General features: G+C 48.1%; 1 protein-coding gene across 1 annotated transcript in view; it reads left to right on the top strand.

Moving 5' to 3' along the window:
• dnah9l (dynein, axonemal, heavy polypeptide 9 like) overlaps positions 1 to 21,267 on the top strand; it is a 1,249,478-nt gene that overhangs the window by 1,225,051 nt on the left and 3,160 nt on the right. The window contains exons 78-79 of the mRNA XM_072476205.1: positions 12,355 to 12,467; positions 14,856 to 14,996. Of these exons, the coding sequence (XP_072332306.1) occupies positions 12,355 to 12,467; positions 14,856 to 14,996 (254 nt within the window). The remainder of the gene's footprint in view (positions 1 to 12,354; positions 12,468 to 14,855; positions 14,997 to 21,267) is intronic.

Here is a 21,267-nt window from a genome sequence, read left to right as displayed (position 1 = left end):
TATTTGGTTATCCTTTCCTTCATCAATTGGAGAAATTTGAATTGTGAAAAGAACGTAGTTTAGGTCACACATGGTGATAACACGAGGGAATGAGTTCAATATAGTTTAGGTGTATAAATGGATTAATTCATGGAGACTCAACACACACTGCACCAACAACTATCAATAATATGAGTGGATCTTATCGTATAAATGGTGACATCACATTTTCAGAAATTTAAGAGCTGTTTATTAGGCCTTGCTCATAACAAAGACACTAAATCATGTCCATTGCAAGTAGATGTCACAATACATTATCTTGTACCATCATAGAATGAAATGAAATATTTTGAATAGTGTGAGATAGCTCAGATCATTTTTTAAATTTATTCTTTCATGGGTTGTGGATGTTGCTGACAAGGCCAGCTTTTGAGGCCCTTCCCCAACTGCCCTTGAATTAAGTAGTTTGCTAGACTATTTCAGGGCACTGCTAAAGTCAATCACCTTGTTGTGGGACTGGAGTCACATGTAGACCAGACCGGATGAGCTGGCAGATTTTGTTCCCCTAAAGGACATCAATGTCCTTTATGGGTCATTACAACAATTGATGATAGTTTAATTGCATCATTCCTGGGACTAGCTTTCAACTCCAGATATTATTAATTGGATGTAAATTCCACCAGCTGCCCATGGTGGGATTTGAACCCATGCCCATTGAGCTTTCACCTGACCTTCTGAAAAGATTTATTGATTTTGCTTCCAATTTCCACCCCTCTCTCACCTTCACGTGATCCATCTGACTCTTTCCTTCCATTCCTTGTCCTCTCTGTCTCCATTTCTGGCGATAGACTGATCACCAATATTCATTTCCACAGCTACCTCAACTACAGCCCTTCACACCCTGGTCCCTGTATGGACTCTGCCCCATTCTCTCAGGTTCTCTGTCTCTGCTGCATCTGTTCTGATGATACCACCTTTGAAAACAGCGCTTTGAGCACATCTACCTTTTTCTTCCACCGAGGCCCCCTCCCCCTCCGCGCCCCACTGTTGACAGGGCATTCAACTGTGTCCGGCACATCTCCTGCACCCCTGCCTTCAACTCTTCCCCTCCATCCCAGAACCATGACAAGGTCCCTCATGTTTTCATTTTTCACCCCACTAACCTCCGCATTCCAAGGATGACCCTGTCATTTCTGCCAACTCCAGCATGAGACCACCATCAAACATAACTTCCCCTCACCTCCCCCCCCCCCCCAACCGTGTCAGCATTCTCTGCAGGGGCCACTCCTTAACACCCTGGTCCACCTCTCCACTGCCCCCAACCCCTCCTCCCCTTCCCACAGCACCTTGCAGAAATTGCAGAAGGCGCAACACCTATCCCATTACCTCCTCCCTGTCCAAGGGCCAAAACACTCCTTTCAGCTGAAGCAGCATTTCACTTTCACCTCCTTCAACTTGATCTACTGTTTTCGCTGCTCCCAATGTGATCTCTTCTGCATTGGGGAGACTAAACGCAGACTGGAGACTACTTTGCGGAACACCTTCACTGGGTCTGCCCCAACCATCCAGTCACTTGCCATTTCAACTCAGCATCTTGCTCTCATCAGACATGTCCGTCCTAGGCCTGCTGCAATGTTCCAGTGATGCCCAATGAAAACTGGAAGACAATACCTCATTTTCCAGTTACGCACGTTACAATCTCCTGCACTCAACCTTGAGTTCAACACTTTAGACTGTGAACTTGCTCCTCCATCTTGACCTCCCCCTTTTGTTTTCTGTTATTTGTTTCCCCTGGCTATCCTCAACACAATCCCACTCTTTCCACATGGACACTGTCCCTTGTTCAGTTTTTCACTCACTGTGCACTAACCTGTTTTCCTATTAAAACATTCTGCAATCCTACCTTTGTTACGATTAACACTCTTCAATCCCCAATGGCACTATTAACATCTTCTTTGTCTTATGTCCATGACATCTTTGTCAATTACTCCTTAGCTCCAACTTATCACAGAGTATTTCCGTTCTGCCCCAGCCCCCATTATATAATTAATCACATTTCTATCCCACATCAGTTCTGCTGAAGGGCCATATGTACTCAAAACTTTAACTGTGTTTCTCTCTCCATAAATGTGGCCAGACCTGCTGAGTTTATCCAACATTTTCTGAGTTTATTTCCTCTGGATTTCTGGTTCAGTGACACCACTGTCTCTCAATGCAGTAGGAAGAAACCTTTGTATAAGCCTATTAATGAGGCAGAGGGATTGCTTCCTTCTCTTTACACGATAATTATGGACGAGAATGGCTGTTCAGCCCATCTCAAACCATCTTTTCTGAAACAATCCACTCACCCACTCACTGCAACATCTAATTGGTCCCACAGTACAATAATGGCTACATTTCCAGAGTACTTTTTACCTTCAAAGTGCTTTGAGATGTCCAATGATTATGACACACCCTATATAAATGCAAGGCTTTCTTTCTTAAACGATTCCAGACTGTTTGTCTTCAGTACATTTTTTGGATGTCCAATCCAAGTTTTGATAATTTTTTTGTCAAGAATTTCTTGCCACCTGTCTTAAATTAACCTTTTGCTGATTTGAACTTGAATTCCCTTAGCTTCATCTGAATTTTAATTAATGTTTTAACTTGCCTTTATTAATTCCTTTATCTTTTACAAGTATCATCTCTAAGACATGTCCATTTCAAATTGAAAAGCCAACTTTATCTGGGGCGAAATTCTCCTACCCGCCCCGCCACATTTCTGCCCCGACCGGCCGGAGGGAGTCTCCGTAACACCGGCCGGTCAATGGGGTTTCCCATTGTGGGGCAGCCCCACGCCGTCGGGAATCCCCCAGGCGCCGGCAAAACGGAGACTCCCGCCGGCGGAGAATGACGCCCCTGGTCTTTCCTTGTAACTCACACTTCAGCCTCATCTTTTCACTGCATTTTGCACTTGAATACTTTGCATCTCTGCAACTACAGTACTCAAGGGCAAGAGCAAGCTCTATTTTTTAAGAATTAATTCTTTTAATATATGCATTTTTTTTAGGATTAAATTTCATCTGCCATTTTTCTGCGCACTTCGGACACTTCTTGGGTGGGATTCTCCCATCCCGCGGCAGAGTATCCACGCCATTGTAAACGTCGTCGCGTTTTATGACGGCGTGAACAGGCCGCTGCCAGGAGTAATTCTGGCCCCTACAGGGGACCCGCACAGCGCTGGAGCAGTTCACGCCGTTCCAGCTACCGATCCCGACGTATGAAAAGAGGCCGGGGACAGAGAGGCCGGCCCACCGATTGGTGGGCCCCGATCGCGGGTTAGGCCGCATCGGAGGCCCCCCCCCCCCCCGGGTTCGGAGCCCCCTCCCCCTCACAGGCCACCATTCGACACTTGCACGCAGAGTTCCCGCTGACTGCGCTCCCAGGCCGAGAATCGGCAGACTGGCCGCGTAGAGCGGCCCGCGACCGGCGCCGCGCCAAACACGCCGGCGCTCTGCGGAGAATCACGTGCCGGCGGCGTGGCCCGGTCGCGGGGATTCTCCGTCCCGGCCCAGGGCTGGGAGAATCCCACCCTTGCATGTTCACAGCGTCTTCTTTTGATACCACTGTCCCTTGTTTCATATTATCTGAAAATTGTTCACTCATTGCTGCTGCATCATGGCTATTCATGATGAAAAGGAAGGTGTCACTGTGAAGTTAAATTGGTGTCAGCAATATGATGGGGGGGCATGTGGTGCAGGGTTAGTAAGTATACTTTAAGCTGGCACTGGAGTTGGGCCTGGAAAGCATAAGAGCTGTGTAACCTGTAGATCGTTATACACAGCAAAAAGCTCTCAACAACAATGGAATAAGGAAGTGAATTAGTAAAGGATGTCAACCCTTCGATTGGAAATGTAGGGGGTGGATAGTGTTATGTGTTAATTATTTCACAAAGAGAAATTGTATTATTGAAATAAGTGATGGGAAATAAAGCAGACTACATTTCATCTCACCAGCTGTATGCCCATTCTGCTTTTGAATAGGTGGAAATATAAAACATTTGTAAGCATCACAATGGGGAGTGCTAACATCCCTGGATTATATTGCTGTCTGTGAAACCTCAGAAACTTCGATCGGTTTATTCCTCAGACTTTTTACCCATTTGCGAGATGAACAAAGGACAAATGCAAGATTATGATTCAAACAAATTTATTATTAAACACAGTAAAACAGTTATCCCCCTTAAATTATCCCAACTAATAATAACCACAAGATTTTTAATACTACTCATGCTGATGAACTCAATTGAGCTGCGGGTCCAATTCTCTAAGTCTCGGTTGTCTCAGGGCCTTAATCCGCGAAGGTGGGTCGTGCAGGTTTCATCCTTCCGTCCTCTGGTCTATTGTTGAATCTTCTCTGCTACCTCGTGTTTGCTAGGGAGGGTCCTGGGTGGTCGATCTTTATACCCCTCTTCATGCCTTTCCAGAAAACTCCCTGGCCCCCAACCAATGAGGTCTCAAGACAAGGGTCGTAACATCCAATGGAGTTGCCAATTGCAACTATGCAGGACACCAGGAACCCACTCTCAGGGGTCGATCTCTAGGTATATTGTTCCCATGTAATCTTACTCCATATATGGTAGACTGGGTATCAGAAAGTCTAGCCTTATCTGGGCAATCCACAACAATTGATCCATTTGAAAGGGTCTCCTGATGTCTTTGTTTTTTTTAGAAATTTAGAGTACCCAATTCATTTTTTCCAATTAAGGGGCAATTTAGCGTGGGGCCAATGAACCTACACTGCACATTTTTAGGTTGTGGGGGTGAAACCCACACAAACATGGGAAGAATGTGCAAACTCCACACGGACAGTGACCCAGAGCCGGGATCGAACCTGGGACCTCGGTGCCGTGAGGCAGCAATGCTAACCACTGCACCACCGTGCTGCCTTCCTGATGTCTTGTTAACAGGGCAGGCCCAGACTTGTCCTGACTGTCTCTGTTCAGTGGATTCGAACTTGGCTGTTCAAATTCTTATCAGGCCTGCCTGGCGCTGACTGGTTTAATTTAAAATGTAAAATTCTTAATTTAAAGTGTCCAATTTTATATTGGGCCTAAAGTTCAGGCCGCTGTCCATTTTACCACAATATTATGTAACTAAAGGACTGTAAGTGAGCTTCCATAGAACTGAGAATCTAATAACATAAATTCAAGGAGGTATTTATGGTATTTCCAACACCTGTATAATTAGATCATCCCTTTAACGGTCCATCTCCTGATCTCTGGTAAGACTGAATCCCAGATTTACGTATTATGGTCACTGTCTGTAGGTGTGTCACTTTCTTGCTTACTCGCTCTTCCAACTGGCAGGATATACAAAACTCTGAGAACACGCACAAGCAGATTCAAAAACAGCTTCTCCTCTGTTACCAGACTTCTAAACAACCTCTTATGGACTGACCTGATTAATACTACACTCCTGTATGCTCCACCTGATGCCTGTGTCTATGTATTTACATTGTGGACCTTGTGTTGTCCTATTATGTATTTTCTTTTTTTTTCATGTACTAAATGTTTGAGCTGCTTGCAGAAAAATACTTTTCACTGTACCTCAGTACACGTGACAATAAACAAATCCAATGAACAAATTGTACGAGTTATGGAAAAATCAAATCTGATGTGTTGGGTGTTCTGGATCACAAACAGGTCACCAACACTGGAAGTGGTGCAACTCTATTTTATTACAAAGTTAACTATATTGACATACTTGAACTGTGGGTAAATGCAATACCAGCTTTAACTGTTGACCGTTGCCTAGTCCTAACCAGGTGATGCACTCAGCACATGGTGAATGTCTGTGTTGCAGGCTGTGAGCTCTGTGCTCTGAGCTGGCTGCTACTAGAATGAGCGGGAACTCTCCTGTCCCCTGTCTTGATAGTGCATGTGCTCTCACTGGTGATTGGCTGCAGTGTTGTGTATGCTGATTGGTCCCACTGCATGTCCATCAGTGTGTGTGTTTGTGTGTCTGCACCATGATATACTGGTGTATATTATGACATCCCCCCTTTTATATAAAGAACATGTGCCTGCGTGACAATAAATATCGTGTAGTGAATGTACCTGACTATGTGTGTGCGTGTTATTTACATGACTATGTATATGAGGCTAATCTATTTACACGGGAAGGCGACTGGTGCAGAGAAATAGGGTGTCACACTAACAACAAAATGAACATTACATACAAACTACTGGAACGATGAAACAGGATAACAGAACAGATCAAAGAGTCCAACATCGTAAAACTCATAAGTCAAGTCTCTGAGGTGGGCGACGAATTCTGGTTGACCGCCTCAAGGGTGGGTCAGGAGCCACCGGCTGAGGAATGGGCTGAGCCACGGCAGAGTGAGGAGGATGCAGAGTATTCGGAATCTCCACATAGTCCAGGTTGGGGACAACAGGAGGGCGTGGCACCGGTGGAGGATCATGTAGCGAGCGTGGAACGAGACGAAGGGCACGCCGATTGTGGCGGCGAATGGAACCATCTGGCAGACGAACCGAGAACGAGCGGGGAGACACCTGCCGAAGAACCACAGCAGTTGCAGACCAGCCACCCTCCGGAAGATGGATGCGGACGTTGTCATCCGGCGCCAGAGCAGGGAGATCAGTCGCCCGAGCGTCATGCGCCACCTTGCGTTGTGCACAAGACTGTTGCATCTGCTGAAGGACTGGAACGTGGTCGAGGTCTGGGACGCGAATGGACGGCACCATGGTCCTGACGGTGCGAGCCATGAGCAGCTGGGCTGGCGACAGGCCGGTGGAGATTGGGGCCGAACGATAGGCCAGCAAGGCGAGGTAGAAGTCGGATCCTGCATCGGCAGCCTTGCAGAGGAGCCGTTTGACGATGTGGACGCCCTTTTCCGCTTTGCCATTGGATTGGCGGTGCAGGGGACTGGATGTCACGTGCACAAAGTTGTACCTGCTGGCAAAGTTCGACCATTCCTGGCTCGCGAAGCAGGGGCCATTGTCCAACATCACAATGTTGCTCTTTTTAACTTTAGTCTATTTGCTCTGTTTAGGTCACCTTTGCTCATGAGTCGCCAGGTATCTTTATGATACTGCCACGTGGTTCAAGTTCAGGTTATGATTAATAACACAGCACACCGCTTAGTAAGGATTAAAACAACGGTCATTTATTATATACAACAAGCAATATTAATACCCAAATACTACTTTCTGTATAATAAACCTATCACTACTGGCCAATACTTAACTTAGGAAGAGCCCACCAGGTCAGGGAAATGAATGGCTTGTCCAATCAAATCTGGCCCGCGGGATTCAAAAGGCTGCTACAGGTCGGTGGCTAGGTGTCTCTACCGGATAGCGATCGTTGGATTCAAACTTACAGTTGCCGGTGGCTGGTCTTACGAAGGTCTCGAGCAGGCGAAGATGAGAGAGAGAGCAATCTGAACTTGGACCTTCACTTTTATAGGGCCCAGGGGCTTCCCGCCTCCCAGGGCGGCCCTTGACCCTGAGTCCCAAGTGATTGGATTCTGTCCCCAATCTCTGGGGTCGATGTGTCCAATGGTGAGGCGATTCCTCGATCGGGGCGTGGTCGCTCACCTGTCTTTTGTTTCGGCCACTGCAGGCGCCGACAGGTCTGGCCCGGTATCCAATTGCTAATATGTTGCAATTGTTCCCGGGGATAGCCGATTTAACTGTGGATGTCTGAGTAGATTAGGTGTAAACAGTCCTGAATGCAACTGCGGACACCTGGGTTGATGGGCTGTTGATAGCCCTGAGTATCGATCTGGGCTACGTTCCCAGAGCTGAATATGCAAACCTGTCTGCAGCTGCCTGCTTGTGTCTTCTTGGCTGCTTTTCCCAGCAGTCTTTCAGGTTAGCCGTTTTAAACTGGGTTTTGGCCAGATTAATCGGAACGCAGCCATTTTACATGGATACAACAGTGAGTGGGATGCCGTGATGAGCAAAGGTCTCCTTGCAGGCACGGATGACTGCCGATGATGTGATGTCGTGCAGGCGTACGACCTCCGGGTAGTTCGAAAAATAGTCTACAATCAGAACATAGTCCCTGCCGAGCGCATGGAACAGGTCAACGCCTACCTTAGACCAAGGGGACATGACCAACTCATGGGGCTGTAGGGTCTCATGTGGTTGGGCCGGCTGGAACCACTGACAGGTGGGGCAGTTGAGCACTGTGTTGGCGAGGTCCTCATTGATGCCAGGCCAGTACACAGCCTCTCGGGCCCTCCGTCGGCACTCCTCCACGCCAAGATGGCCCTCGTGTAGCTGTTCCAAAACGAGCTGGCGCATGCTGTGCGTGATCACAATGCGGTCCAGCTTCAGGAGAACACCATCGACTACTGCCAGATCGTCTCTGATATTGTAGAACTGCGGGCATTGGCCCTTGAGCCACCCGTCCGTCATGTGGCGCATGACACGCTGTAGTAGGGGGTCAGCCGCAGTCTCGCAGCGAATGTGGATAAGGCGTTCATCCGTGGCCAGCAGATTGGAGGCCGTGAAGGCCACATGGGCGTCAACCTGACAGACGAACCCCTCTTGGTTGACTGCCCTGGACAGAGCGTTGGCTATGATCAGGTCCTTGCCAGGGTGTATAGGAGCTGGAAATCGTACCGCCGGAGTTTGAGCAGAATGCGCTGGAGGCGAGAGGTCATATCATTCAGGTCTTTTTGTATAATGTTGACCAGCGGGCGATGGTCGGTCTCGACAGTAAATTGGGGGAGGCCGTACACGTAATCATGAAATTTGTCGACCCCAGTCAACAGGCCCAGGCACTCCTTTTCGATCTGTGCGTAGTGCTGTTCCGTGGGGGTCATGGCACGTGACGCATATGCAACGGGGGCCCATGATGAGGCATCATCGTGTTGCAGGAGCACTGCTCCAATGCCGGATTGGCTGGCAGCCGTAGAAATTTTTCTTTCCTTCGTGGGATCAAAAAATGCCAATACCGGGGCCGTGGTAAGCTTGGTCTTAAGCTCCTCCCATTCGCGCTCGTGGGCGGGAAGCCATTGGAAGTCTGTCGTCTTCCTGACCAGGTTCCAGAGAGCTGTGGTATGGGAGGCGATGTTGGGGATGAGCTTCCCCAGGAAGTTGACCATGCCCAAAAATCGGAGGACCGCATTCTTATCCGCTGGCTTCTGCATGGCCATGATGGCTGCCATCTTGTCCGCATCCGGCCGCACACCCAACCGGGAGATGTGGTCCCCGAGGAACTTGAGTTCCGTCTGGCCGAAGGAACATTTGGCTCTGTTGAGGCGAAGGCCTTGGTCCCGTATTCATTTGAAAACTCGCTGGAGGCGACTGATATGCTCCTGCGGGGAGGACCAAATGATGATGTCGTCAACATAGACGCGCACACCCTCAATGCCCTCCATCATTTGCTCCACGATCCGGTGGAATACTTCTGATGTCGATATAATCCCAAACAGCATCCTGTTGTAGCAGTATCTGCCAAACGGGGTATTAAATGTACACAGCTTTCTGCTGTACCTATCAAGTTGAATTTGCCAGAATCCTTTCGAGGCGCCAAGTTTGGTCAACATGTTGGCCCGAGCCATTTCGCACGTGATCTCCTCGCGCTTGGGGATAGGGTAATGCTCTATAGGGTCGGAGAATCGCCGGGGGCTGGCGTGAATCCCGCCCCCCGCCGGTTGCCGAATTCTCCGACACCGGAGATTCGGCGGGGGCAGGAATCGCACCGCGCCGGTTGGCGGGCCTCCCCCCGGCGATTCTCCGGCCCGGATGGGCCAAAGTCCCGCTGCTAGAATGCCTGTCCCGCCGGCATGGATTAAACCACCTCTTACTGGCGGGACAAGGCAGCGCGGGCGGGCTCCGGGGTCCTGGGGGGGGCGCGGGGCAATCTGGCCCCGGGGGGGTGTCCCCACGGTGGCCTGGCCCGCGATCGGGGCCCACCGATCTGCGGGCGGGCCTGTGCCGTGGGGGTACTCTTTTCCTTCCGCCTTTGCCACGGTCTCCACCATGGCGGAGGCGGAAGAGACTCCCTCCACTGCGCATGCGCGGGGATGCCGTGAGCGACGCTGATGCTCCTGCGCATGCGCCGCCCGGCAATGTCATTTCCGTGCCAGCTGGCGGGGCACCAAAGGCCTTTCCCGCCAGCTGGCGGGGCAACAAAGGCCTTTCCCACCAGCTGGCGGGGCGGAAATCAGACCGGCGCGGGCCTAGCCCCTCAAGGTTAGGGTTGGGCCGCTCAATATGCGGAGACTTCCGCACCTTTGGGGCGGCGCGATGCCGGACTGATTTGCGCCGTTTTTGGCGCCGTTCGACGGACATCACGCCGATACCGGAGAATTTTGCCCCTGATCCTTTGGGTCAATGCAGATCCGGAGCTCGCCGGAGGGCTTCTTTGCGCACACCATGGAACTGACCAAGCCGGTTGGTTCCGTCACTCTGGAGAGCACTCCTTGGTCCTTGAGGTCCTGCAGCTGCTGCTTGAGGCAGTCCTTGAGGGGTGCTGGGACTCTGCAAGGTGCATGAACCACAGGCTTGGCGTCTTGTTTGAGCAGGATTTTGTAAGTGTATGGAAGCGTGCCCATGCCTTCGAAAACGTCGCGATGCTGGTCGATGATGGCATTGAGTTGCGCCCTGAAGTCCGCATCCTGGAAAGCAGACGTGTCCTCTGGAGAGAGTGTACTCGTTGAACGAGGTTTAGGAGTTTGCACGCCAGTGCACCTTGCACAGAGTCCTTCGAGGAGCCCACGATCTCAAAGGGAAGAATGGCTTTTTGCAAGTTGTGCGTCACTTCAAGTTGGCATGAACCGGTAGCAGGAATGACGTTGCCATTGTAGTCCACTAGTGGGCAGGTCGACGGAAGAATGGTTGGTTTAACCCCAAGGGTCTGAAAGGCTGACCACGCTAGGAGATTAGCGGAAGCACCAGTGTCCAGGCGGAATCGTATCTGGGATCGGTTGACCGTCAGGGTGGCACACCACTTGTCGTCTGGATCAATGCTGTGCACCGACAGCGGCTGGTGGTTTTGATTCGGGGACAGCCTGTTCTTTGTTATAACAGCGACTCAAAAAGACACCCTTGAGTCCTCGGTGTCACTGGTCTGCGGGAAGTTGGAATCGGACTCGGTTTTGGGGTAGGTAACTGCTTGTTGCAGGGTTCTTCGGAGTTTTATTTCATTTCCTGGTTCAATTTGAGACATTGTGCTGTCATTCCAGGTGAAGGAAGTGAAGGAAGGTTGTTTTACAGCTTTAAAAGGTTTTTCTTTGATTTGGTGCGTTGGGACCTCTGACGTCATGGCGCGCGTGACGTAGCACGTAGGAGGCGTTTGCACATGCACAGATCGCGGCTCCTTTACTGATGGCCGTTTTCGTGATTGCGCATGCGTGGTGTCGTGCAACTGCAGTCCCTTGAGAAAGATGGCCGCCGACCAAAATCGTTCTCTGCTTCGGGATTTTGGCTTTGAGGTGAGTACTGGCACTTCTCTTACCTTTCCTTGCTGGTTGGAGTGTGTTTTCCTCACAGTGTTTGCCGAATTTGTCCAGGACTGCCTGGAAGTCGCTCCTGATTTGCCCCTTGGAGAACTTGAATTTTTAAAAGATTTCTTCTGCTCTGGCACCGGCGATGGCGAGGAGAAGCTCTGTTTTTTCAGGATCGGCCAGGTCTTCTAGTTCGGCTGCCAGCAGGAAGATTTCAAACTTTTGCCGGAATGCCCGCCAGTTTTCGCGGAGATTGCCGTGGCACTGGAGCTGCTGCGGAACCTGTATCTTGAACATCTTGCCTGGGTATCGTTGCTGGTTGTCACTGTACGCTGAGGTGCCGGCGACGCGGAGCAGCGGCGGCGGGTTGATGTTCTCCATACTTCAGGATGCCGGAATGCTGATTAGTTGCAGGTGGGTCTCAGAAGTGCTAGTATACAACCACTCCTTGTACCATGATGTGTTGGGTGTTCTGGATCACAAACAGGTCACCAACACTGGAAGTGGTGCTACTCTATTTTATTATAAGGTTAACTATATTATCATACTTGAACTGTGGGTAAATGCAATACCAGCTTTAACTGTTGATCCTTTTCTAGTCCTAACCAGGTGATGCACTCAGCACATGGTGAGTGTCTGTGTTGCAGGCTGTGAGCTCTGTGCTCCGAGCTGGCTGCTACTAGAATGAGCGGGAACTCTCCTGTCCCCTGTCTTGATAGTGCGTGTGCTCTCACTGGTGATTGGCTGCGGTGTTGTGTATGCTGATTGGTCCCACTGCATGTCCATCAGTGTGTGTGTGTGTGTCTGCACTATGATATACTGGTGTATATTATGACAAAATCTAGTTAGCCATATGTGTACATAAAAACATGTACAATACATGTAACATGTATTACATTTTTTTATTTATTGTAGGTACTGTGATCTTCTTCTTCGTTGCCATGAACTTGACACTTGGACACAGGATCTGTCCCTTCCTAGTGTAATCTGGATCTCTGGGTTTTTCAACCCACAATCTTTTCTTACAGGTAATATAAGTGCATAATTGTTTTCAAAGTATTGTCTATTTTTAAACTTTAAAAAATGTTACTTTACATCTCAATATTAAATGCAGGTGACTGTTCTGCTAAAAGGTGATGGTGGCAGATATGAAATAGTTTGGGATAATAATGGAAACTAAAATTGCAGTGGAAAACTACTGTACACATGATTTTGCATATCTTCATAATTCTTTGAAAAACTCTAAGCCTGTCAACTGTCTGACAGTTTTGATCAATTGTTCTATTTCAAAGATTGTGGGCTGGCCTCTCCGTTTCTGAATCTAAGTGCTGACGCCAACGGAGAATCCGTGGAGTTTCTCATCAGAAATATCGGTGCCACACCTGCACTGATTCTGCTACCGGTGAGGGTCTAGCACCGGTGCCACAATGAACACCATCAAAACCCACGATAATTGGTGCGGGAATCGCCAGTTCCGTGATGGACACTCGCAGGGCTGACAAGCTGCAGCCACGCTTAAACTGTACACCCCCACTGATCGCGGCCGAAAAGATGGGACAAGTTGTGCTGGAGCACCCATACAGATGATGGGTCGGCTGGGCCAGAGGGCACCCCGGGGGTGGGGGGGGCTGGGTGCCGGGAGGGTCACCTATACGACCCAGGGCACCAGTTTCAAAGCAGGCTGTCAGTGGTGTGCGCAGCCGCATGGCTACCTTGCCCGCTGGGGTAATGGTGTTGCATACCTGTCCACCCCAATCCCTCAGCCCACCTCCTGGCCTCCCTCCACTACTCCCCCCTGCCCTGGCAGAAGCTTCCCCCGGCCAGAAGCACGACTGTTGATGAAGTTTGGCGGTGTTGGACACTGTCCGTACACACTCCCTCTCTCTCAGCAGCCACCACGCCAGGTTCACGATTTGTGAGAACACACGTGGTCCGCGCCGATGGAAACTCATCCCATTGGAGGCGGAAAATCATGGGTGAGCCACTAATGATATACGAATGGTGTTGCAACTACGCATGGCGTGCGTCGCATTGAAGCCATTTTCGGGGAGGCATAGCATCGCGATTCGGCGTCAAACCGACCTTTGCCGCGATTTCGGCATCGGGAGCTTTTCTCCGCCTGATCGCATGTCCCGATTTTGGCGTCGGACAACTAATAATCCCGCCCAATATATTTTGCCTACAATCTGCTTACTATGAAATCGGTTTCCTGCTAGGTGGGCAAGTAGGCTGGCCTGAGACATTCATTTAGGACAAACCAATCTTAGTTTTTGATGTGCCGGGTATAATCTTACGATTGTGACAAAATACATGTTCAACATATCTTAATCAGTTCACGTATCAATTTAAATTTATCCAAACCAGTCTCTAAAAGATCATTTATATATGTCACCAACCTATAACATAAACAATTTTGTATCAACCAAAGGTTTGGAAATGAAATATTAATCACTAAGTTAACATCCCCCAGAGTAATACAAGAACAGTTTGAATGGCAAGACCTTCCAATTTTCTGTTCCAACTGTGGGAATGCACCACGTTTCATGTTCATACCTTTCCCCAACAGCACAGCTAAAAATAGCATTTAATACATGTTGGTTATGGTGCAATTACAGATCTTTGCTCCCATGATAGTCATAGAGGCACACCGTGTCTGCACTGGCCATTGTCATGTGAGAGTACATTTGAGAAATGGGTGTTTATAAATGGGTGTGTATATAAATATCTGTAGTGAGAGTACCTGCAGTGTTTACTACTGCAGTGATGTCAGAGAGTGGGTGGAGCTGAGCTGTCTGTCAGCTTTTTCGTTTTAGGCTGTTTGCTGCAGGGTGTGTTTTAGTTTTGTTTTCAGTGTTGGAGCTGAAGCCAGACCAAGCAGAGGTACTGCTGTTCTCTCTGTCATCAAAAGACTATCTCTTGATCATTTGGTGAATTCAGAATTATAAATGTTTTCAGTAGTGACTTTAACCTGATGTGCTTCTCATAAAGGTTTTTGTTTTTAAGTCGTATGGATGTTAAAAGGAAAGCTTAAAGGTTTACTCAGTGTTGTCGCCTCTGGGGGTTGTATTTGAATTAATGGTTGCTAAGATGTTCACTGTATGTTTTAAAAAGGTTAACTTGAGTTCATAGAATAAACATTGTTTTGCTTTTAAAAATACTTTTCCATTTCTGCTGTACCACACCTGTAGAGTGGGCCATGTGCTCCCCATACCACAATCTATTAAAAGTTGTGCGTCAGATGAACTCCATGATACACTTTGGGGTTCTCTAAACACTGGCACATAACACCATCAAGCATCTATCTATTCTAATCCCATTTTCCAGCAATGGCCAGTAGCCTTGTATATTCTTAGTGTTGCAATGCATCCGTTCAATTTGTGTATTGGGTTTCATTTAAATTTCCAAAAATGTTTCAGCTGTAATGCAAAGTTTGGCAAGGAAAAATGAATGGCCCCTGGATAAGATGCACCTAATAGTAGATGTCACTAAAAAACTGAAGGAAGACTTTGCACAACCTGCTAGAGAAGGAGCTTACATTTATGGACTCTATCTGGAAGGTAAACAAAATGATCAGACTTATGTAAAAAATATTTTATTGAGGAATTTATATTATGTTAACAGAAGAAGCAATCACACTCCAAACAAACAACAAAACCTAGCCAACGTGGCTTACATAAACAACTCCCCAACCACAATACCCCACCAACATTCCCCATATCTTACCCAACTCCCCATTTGAACCCCCGAAGCTTCAGACATGCCCAAACCATATGAACAAAGAACAAAGAAAAATATAGCACAGTAACAGGCCCTTCAGCCCTCCAAGCCCGTGCCGACCATGCTGCCCGACTAAACAACAATCTTCTACACTTCCTGGGTCCATATCGCTCTATTCCCATACTATTCATGTATTTGTCGAGATGCCCCTTAAATGTCACTATCGTCCCTGCTTCCACCACCTCCTCCGGTAGCGAGTTCCAGGCACCCACTACCCTCTGTGTAAAAAACTTGCCTCGTACATCTACTCTAAACCTTGCCCCTCGCACCTTAAACCTATGCCCCCTCTACCCTGGAGAAAAGCCTCTGACTATCCACTCTGTCTATGCCCCTCATAATTTTGTAGACCTCTATCAGGTCGCCCCTCAACCTCCGTCGTTCCAGTGAGAACAAATCGAGTTTATTCAACTGCTCCTCATAGCTAATGCCCTCCATACCAGGCAACATTCTTATAAATCTCTTCTGCACCCTCTCTAAAGCCTCCACATCCTTCTGGTAGTGTGGTGACCAGAATTGAACATTATACTCCAAGTGTGGCCTAACTAAGGTTCTATACAGCTGCAACATAAGAACTAGGAACAGGAGTAGGCCATCTGCCCCCTCGAGCCTGCTCCGCCATTTAATGAGATCATGGCTGATCTTTGTGGACTCAGCTCCACTCTTCGGCCCGTACACCATATCCTCGAATCCCTTTATTCTTTAGAAAGGCATCTATCTTTTTCTTAAAAACGTTTAAAGAAGGAGCCTCAACAGCTTCACTGGGCAAGGAATTCCAGAGATTCACAAGCCTTTGGGTGAAGAAATTCCTCCTACACTCTGTCCTAAATCTACCTCCCCTTATTTTGAGGCTATGCCCCCTAGTTCTGCTTTCCCCGACCAGTGGAAACAACCTGCCCGCATCTATCCTATCTATTCTCTTCATAATTTTATATGTCTCAATAAGATTCCCCCGCATCCTTCTAAACTCCAATGAGTACAGTACCAGTCTACTCAACCTCTCATCATAATCTAATCCCCTCAACTCTGGGATCAACCTAGTGAATCTCCTCTGCACTCCCTCCAGTGCCAATATGTCCTTTCTCAGGTAAGGAGACCAAAACTGAACACAATACTCCAGATGCGGCCTCACCAACACCCTATACAATTGCAGCATAACCTCACTAGTCTTGAACTCCATCCCTCTAGCAATGAAAGACAAAACTCGATTAGCCTTCTTAATCATGACTTGCCAATTCTTATACTCAATGCCCCGGCCAATGAAGGCAAGCATGCCGTATGCCTTCTTGACTACCTTCTCCACCGGTGTTGCTCCTTTCAGTGACCTGTGGACCTGTACACCTAGATCTCTCTGACTGTCAATACTCTTGAGGGTTCTACCATTCACTGTATATTCCCTACCTGCATTGGACCTTCCAAAATGCATTACCTCACATTTGTCCGGATTAAACTCCATCTGCCATCTCTCCGCCCAAGTCTCCAAACAATCTAAATCCTGCTGTATCCTCTGACAGTCCTCATCACTATCCGCAATTCCACCAACCTTTGTGTCGTCTGCAAACTTACTAATCAGACCAGTTACATTTTCTTCCAAATCATTTATATATACTTCAAACAGCAAAGGTCCCAGCACTGATCCCTGCAGAACACCACTAGTCACAGCCCTCCAATCAGAAAAGCTCCCTTCCATTGCTACGCTCTGCCTTCTATGACCTAGCCAGTTCTATATCCACCTTGCCAGCTCACCCCTGATCCCGTGTGACTTCATCTTTTGTACTAGTCTACCATGAGAAACCTTGTCAAAGGCCTTACTGAAGTCCATAAAGACAACATCCACTGCCCTACCTGCATAAATCATCTTTGTGACCTCCTCAAAAAACTCTATCAAGTTAGTGAGTGGACATGATTCTCAGGTCCACCCGCACACCGCCCACACCTATCCTTCAAAGAATCTGCTCATCCGGGTCACAGTCATATGTGCCCTGTGGACCACTTTAAAATGTATAAGGCTAAGCCTGGCACACGATGAGACGCATTGACTCACCTCAGGGCGTCCTCCCATAACCCAGCCTCCAACTCCCAACCCAGCTCTTCCTCCCATTTCCCCTCCCCTATCCAGTCTCCCTCCCAATCCATAAGCTCTTTATAGGTTTCCGCTACCTTCCACTCCTCCACTCCTGCTTTTGACACTACCTTATCCTGTAATCCCTGGGGCAGTAAGTGTGGGAAAGTTGATACCTGCCTCCACACAAAGTCCCTCACCTGTAAGTAGCAAACCCATTCCCACCGGGCAGCTCAAACTCCTCCTCCAACTCTTCCAAACATGGAAAGGCCCCATCTATAAACAAATCCCCTAACCGCTCGATCCCCGCTTGCTGCCACCCCAAAACTCCTTCATCCAGTCGCTCTGGAGCAAACTGCTGGTTGCTACATAATCGAGCGCGGAGTCGGGACTTCAGAAAAGACTGGATGAGGGAGAAACTGAAGAGCGACGTCACAGGAGGGCTGTCCTCGCTTGGCCAATCAAATCACAGCCCTCCTGTGACGTCACTCTTCAGTTTATGTGATTGGTAAGTAGTTTTTCTTTTCAATTTCTTTTTTTTGTGTTTTTCTTTTGTTTTTTGGCATTGTAGTTGTATAAGTTAACCTGAGGTTTAAGACATGGCAGGATTTCCCAGACCGGTGTCATGCTCTTCATGTGCGATGTGGGAGTTCAGGGATACATCCACTGACCCTGACTCCTTCACGTGCACAAAAGGTGTCCTGCTGCAACTCCTGTTAGACCGCTTGACGGCTCTGGAGCTGCGGATGGACTCACTTTGGAGCATCCGCGATGCTGAGGATGTCGTGGATAGCACGTTTAGTGAGTTGGTCACACCGCAGGTGAAAATTACTGAGAAAGATAGAAAATGGGTGGCAGAGCAAGAGTAGGAAGGCAATGCAGGTGTCTCCTGCAGTCATCTCCCTGCAAAACAGATATACCGATTTGGATACTGTTGGGGGAGATGGCTCACCAGGGGAAGGCAGCAGTAGCCAGGTACATGGTACCGTGGCTGGCTCTGCTGCACAGGAGGGCAGGAAGAAGAATGGCAGGGTAAGGGGACTCAATCGTAAGGGGACTAGAAGGCGGTTCTGCGGACGCAATCGAGACTCCAGGATGGTACGTTGCCTCCCTGGTGCAAGGGTCAAGGATGTCTAGGAGCGGCTGCAGGACATTCTGGGTTGGGGGGGATGAACAGCCAGCTATCGTGGTGCACATAGGCACCAACGATATAGGTAAAAACGGGATGAGGTCCTACAAGCTTAATTCAGGGAGTTGGGAGTTAAACTAAAAAGTAGGACCTCAAAGGTAGTAATCTCAGGATTGCTACCAGTGCCACGAGCTAATCAGAGTAGGAATACCAGGATAGATAGGATGAATGCATGGCTCGAGTGATGGTGCAAAAGGGAGGGATTCAAATTCCTGGGACATTGGAACCGGTTCTGTGAGACGTGGGACCAGTACAAACCAGACGGTCTGCACCTGGGCAGGACTAGAACCGATGTCCTGGGGGGGTGTTTTCTAGTGCTGTTGGGGAGGGTTTAAACTAATGTGGCAGGGGGATCGTAACCGATGCAGCAGTCAGAGACATGGCTGCAGGGCTGGGATCTAAATATCCAAGGATATATGTCCTATTAAAAGGACAGGCAGATTGGCAAAGGAGGAGGGGTTGCATTGTTAGTAAGGAATGAAATTAAATCGATAGCAAGGAGCGATATAGCATCAGAAGGCATTGAATCTCTGTGGGTAGAGTTGAGGAATCGCGAAGGTAAAAAGACGCTGATGGGAGTTATGTCAGGCCCCCTAGCAGTAGTCAGGATGTGGGGCAGAAAATAAATCGGGAGATCGAAAAGGCATGTAAAAAAGACAATACTGCAATAATCACGGGGGACTTCAATATGCAGGTGGACTGGGGAAATCAGGTTGGTAGTGGCTCCCAAGAAAAGACATTTGTGGAATATCTAAGATGGATTTTTGGAGCAGCTTGTGACAGAGCCTACCAGGGAACAGGGAATTGTGGATTTGGTGATGTGTAATGAGGCAGATTTGATTAGGGAACTTAAGGTGATGGAACCCTGAGGGAGCAGTGACCACAATATGATAGAATTTACCCTGCAGTTTGAGAGGGAGAAGGTGCAATCAGATGTAACGGTATTACAATTAAATAAGGGTAACTACAAAGACATGAGGGAGGAGCTGGCCAGAGTTGATTGGAAAAGGAGCCTAGCAGGGAAGACAGTGGAACAGCAATGGCAGGGGTTTTTGGGAATTATTAGGGAGGCACAACAGAAATTCATCCCGAGGAGGATGACGAGGGATGTCAAGGACAGCATAAAAGCTGAAGAAAAAGCATACAAAGTGGTGAGGGTTAGTGGGTAGCCAGAGGATTGGGAAGCCTTTAAAAGCGAGCAGAGGACAACTAAAAAAGCAATAAAGGGGGAGAAGATGAAGTATGAGTTGATTGGAAAAGGAGCCTAGCAGGGAAGACAGTGGAACAGCAATGGCAGGGGTTTTTGGGGGTTATTAGGGAGACACAACAGAAATTCATCCCGAGGAGGATGACGAGGGATGTCAAGGACAGCATAAAAGCTGAAGAAAAAGCATACAAAGTGGTGAGGGTTAGTGGGAAGCCAGAGGATTGGGAAGCCTTTAAAAGCGAGCAGAGGACAACTAAAAAAGCAATAAAGGGGGAGAAGATGAAGTATGACTGCAAGCTAGCAAATAATATAAAGGAGTTTTTTTCAATATATAAAAGGTAAGAGAGGGTCGAAAATAGACATTGGACCACTGAAAAATGTGGCTGGAGAAGTAATAATAGAAAACAAAGAAATGGCAGACAAACTGAATAGTTAACTTTGCATCAGTCTTCACGGTGGAAGACACCAGTGGGATGCCAGAGCTCCAGGTGAACCAGGTGGCAGAGGTGAGTGCAGTGACCATTACTAAGGAGAAGGTTCTGGGGAAACTAAAAGGTCTGAAGGCGGATAAGTCACCTGGACCGGATGCACTACACCTCAGGATCCTAAAAGAGATAGCTGAGGAAATTGTGGAGGCATTGGTGATGATCTTTCAGGAATCACTGGAGGCAGGAAGGGTCCCAGAGGACTGGAAAGTGGCTAATGTAACACCACTGTTTAAGGAGGGAGGCAGAAGATGAGAAATTATAGACCGGTTAGCCTGACTTCGGTCATTGGTAAGATTTCAGAGTCTGTTATTAAAGATGAGATCTGGGCAGCAGGGTGGCCTAGTGGTTAGCACAGCTGCCTCACGGCGCTGAGGTCCCAGGTTCGATCCCGGCTCTGGGTCACTGTCCTTGTGGAGTTTGCACATTCTCCCCGTGTCTGCGTGGGTTTCGCCCCCACAACCCAAAAATGTGCAGAGTAGGTGGATTGGCCACACTAAATTGCCCCTTAATTGTAAAAAATAATTGGGTACTCTAAAATTTTTTTTTTTAAATTAAAGATGAGATCGCGAAGTACTTGGAAGTGCATGGTAAAATAGGACTGAGTCAGCACAGCTTTGTCAAAGGGAGGTCGTGCCTGACAAATCTGAAAGAGTTCTTTGAGGAGGTAACAAGGAAGTTAGACAAAGGAAAACCAGTGGACATGATTTATTTAGATTTCCAGAAGGCCTTTGACAAGTTGCCGCATAGGAGACTTAAATAAGTTAAAAGCCCATGGTGTTAAAGATCCTGGCACAGATAGAGGATTGGCTGACTGGCAGAAGGCAGAGTGGGGATAAAGGTGTCTTTTTCAGGATGGCAGCCGGTGATTAGTGGTGTGCCTCAGGGGTCTGTGCTGGAACCACAACTTTTCACAATATACGTTAATGATCAGGAAGAAGGTACTGAATGCACTGTTGCTAAGTTTGCAGATGATACAAAGCTCTGTAGAGGGACAGGTAGTATTGAGGAAGCAGGGGGCTGCAGAAGGATTTGGACAAGCTAGGAGAGTGGGCAATGAAATGGCAAATGAAATACAATGTGGAAAAGTGTGAGGTCATGCACTTTGGTA

This window comes from Scyliorhinus torazame, chromosome 2, assembly GCF_047496885.1.
Source record: "Scyliorhinus torazame isolate Kashiwa2021f chromosome 2, sScyTor2.1, whole genome shotgun sequence".
NCBI classification, from domain to species: domain Eukaryota; kingdom Metazoa; phylum Chordata; class Chondrichthyes; order Carcharhiniformes; family Scyliorhinidae; genus Scyliorhinus; species Scyliorhinus torazame.
This window is presented reverse-complemented; position numbering and strand designations above follow the sequence as displayed.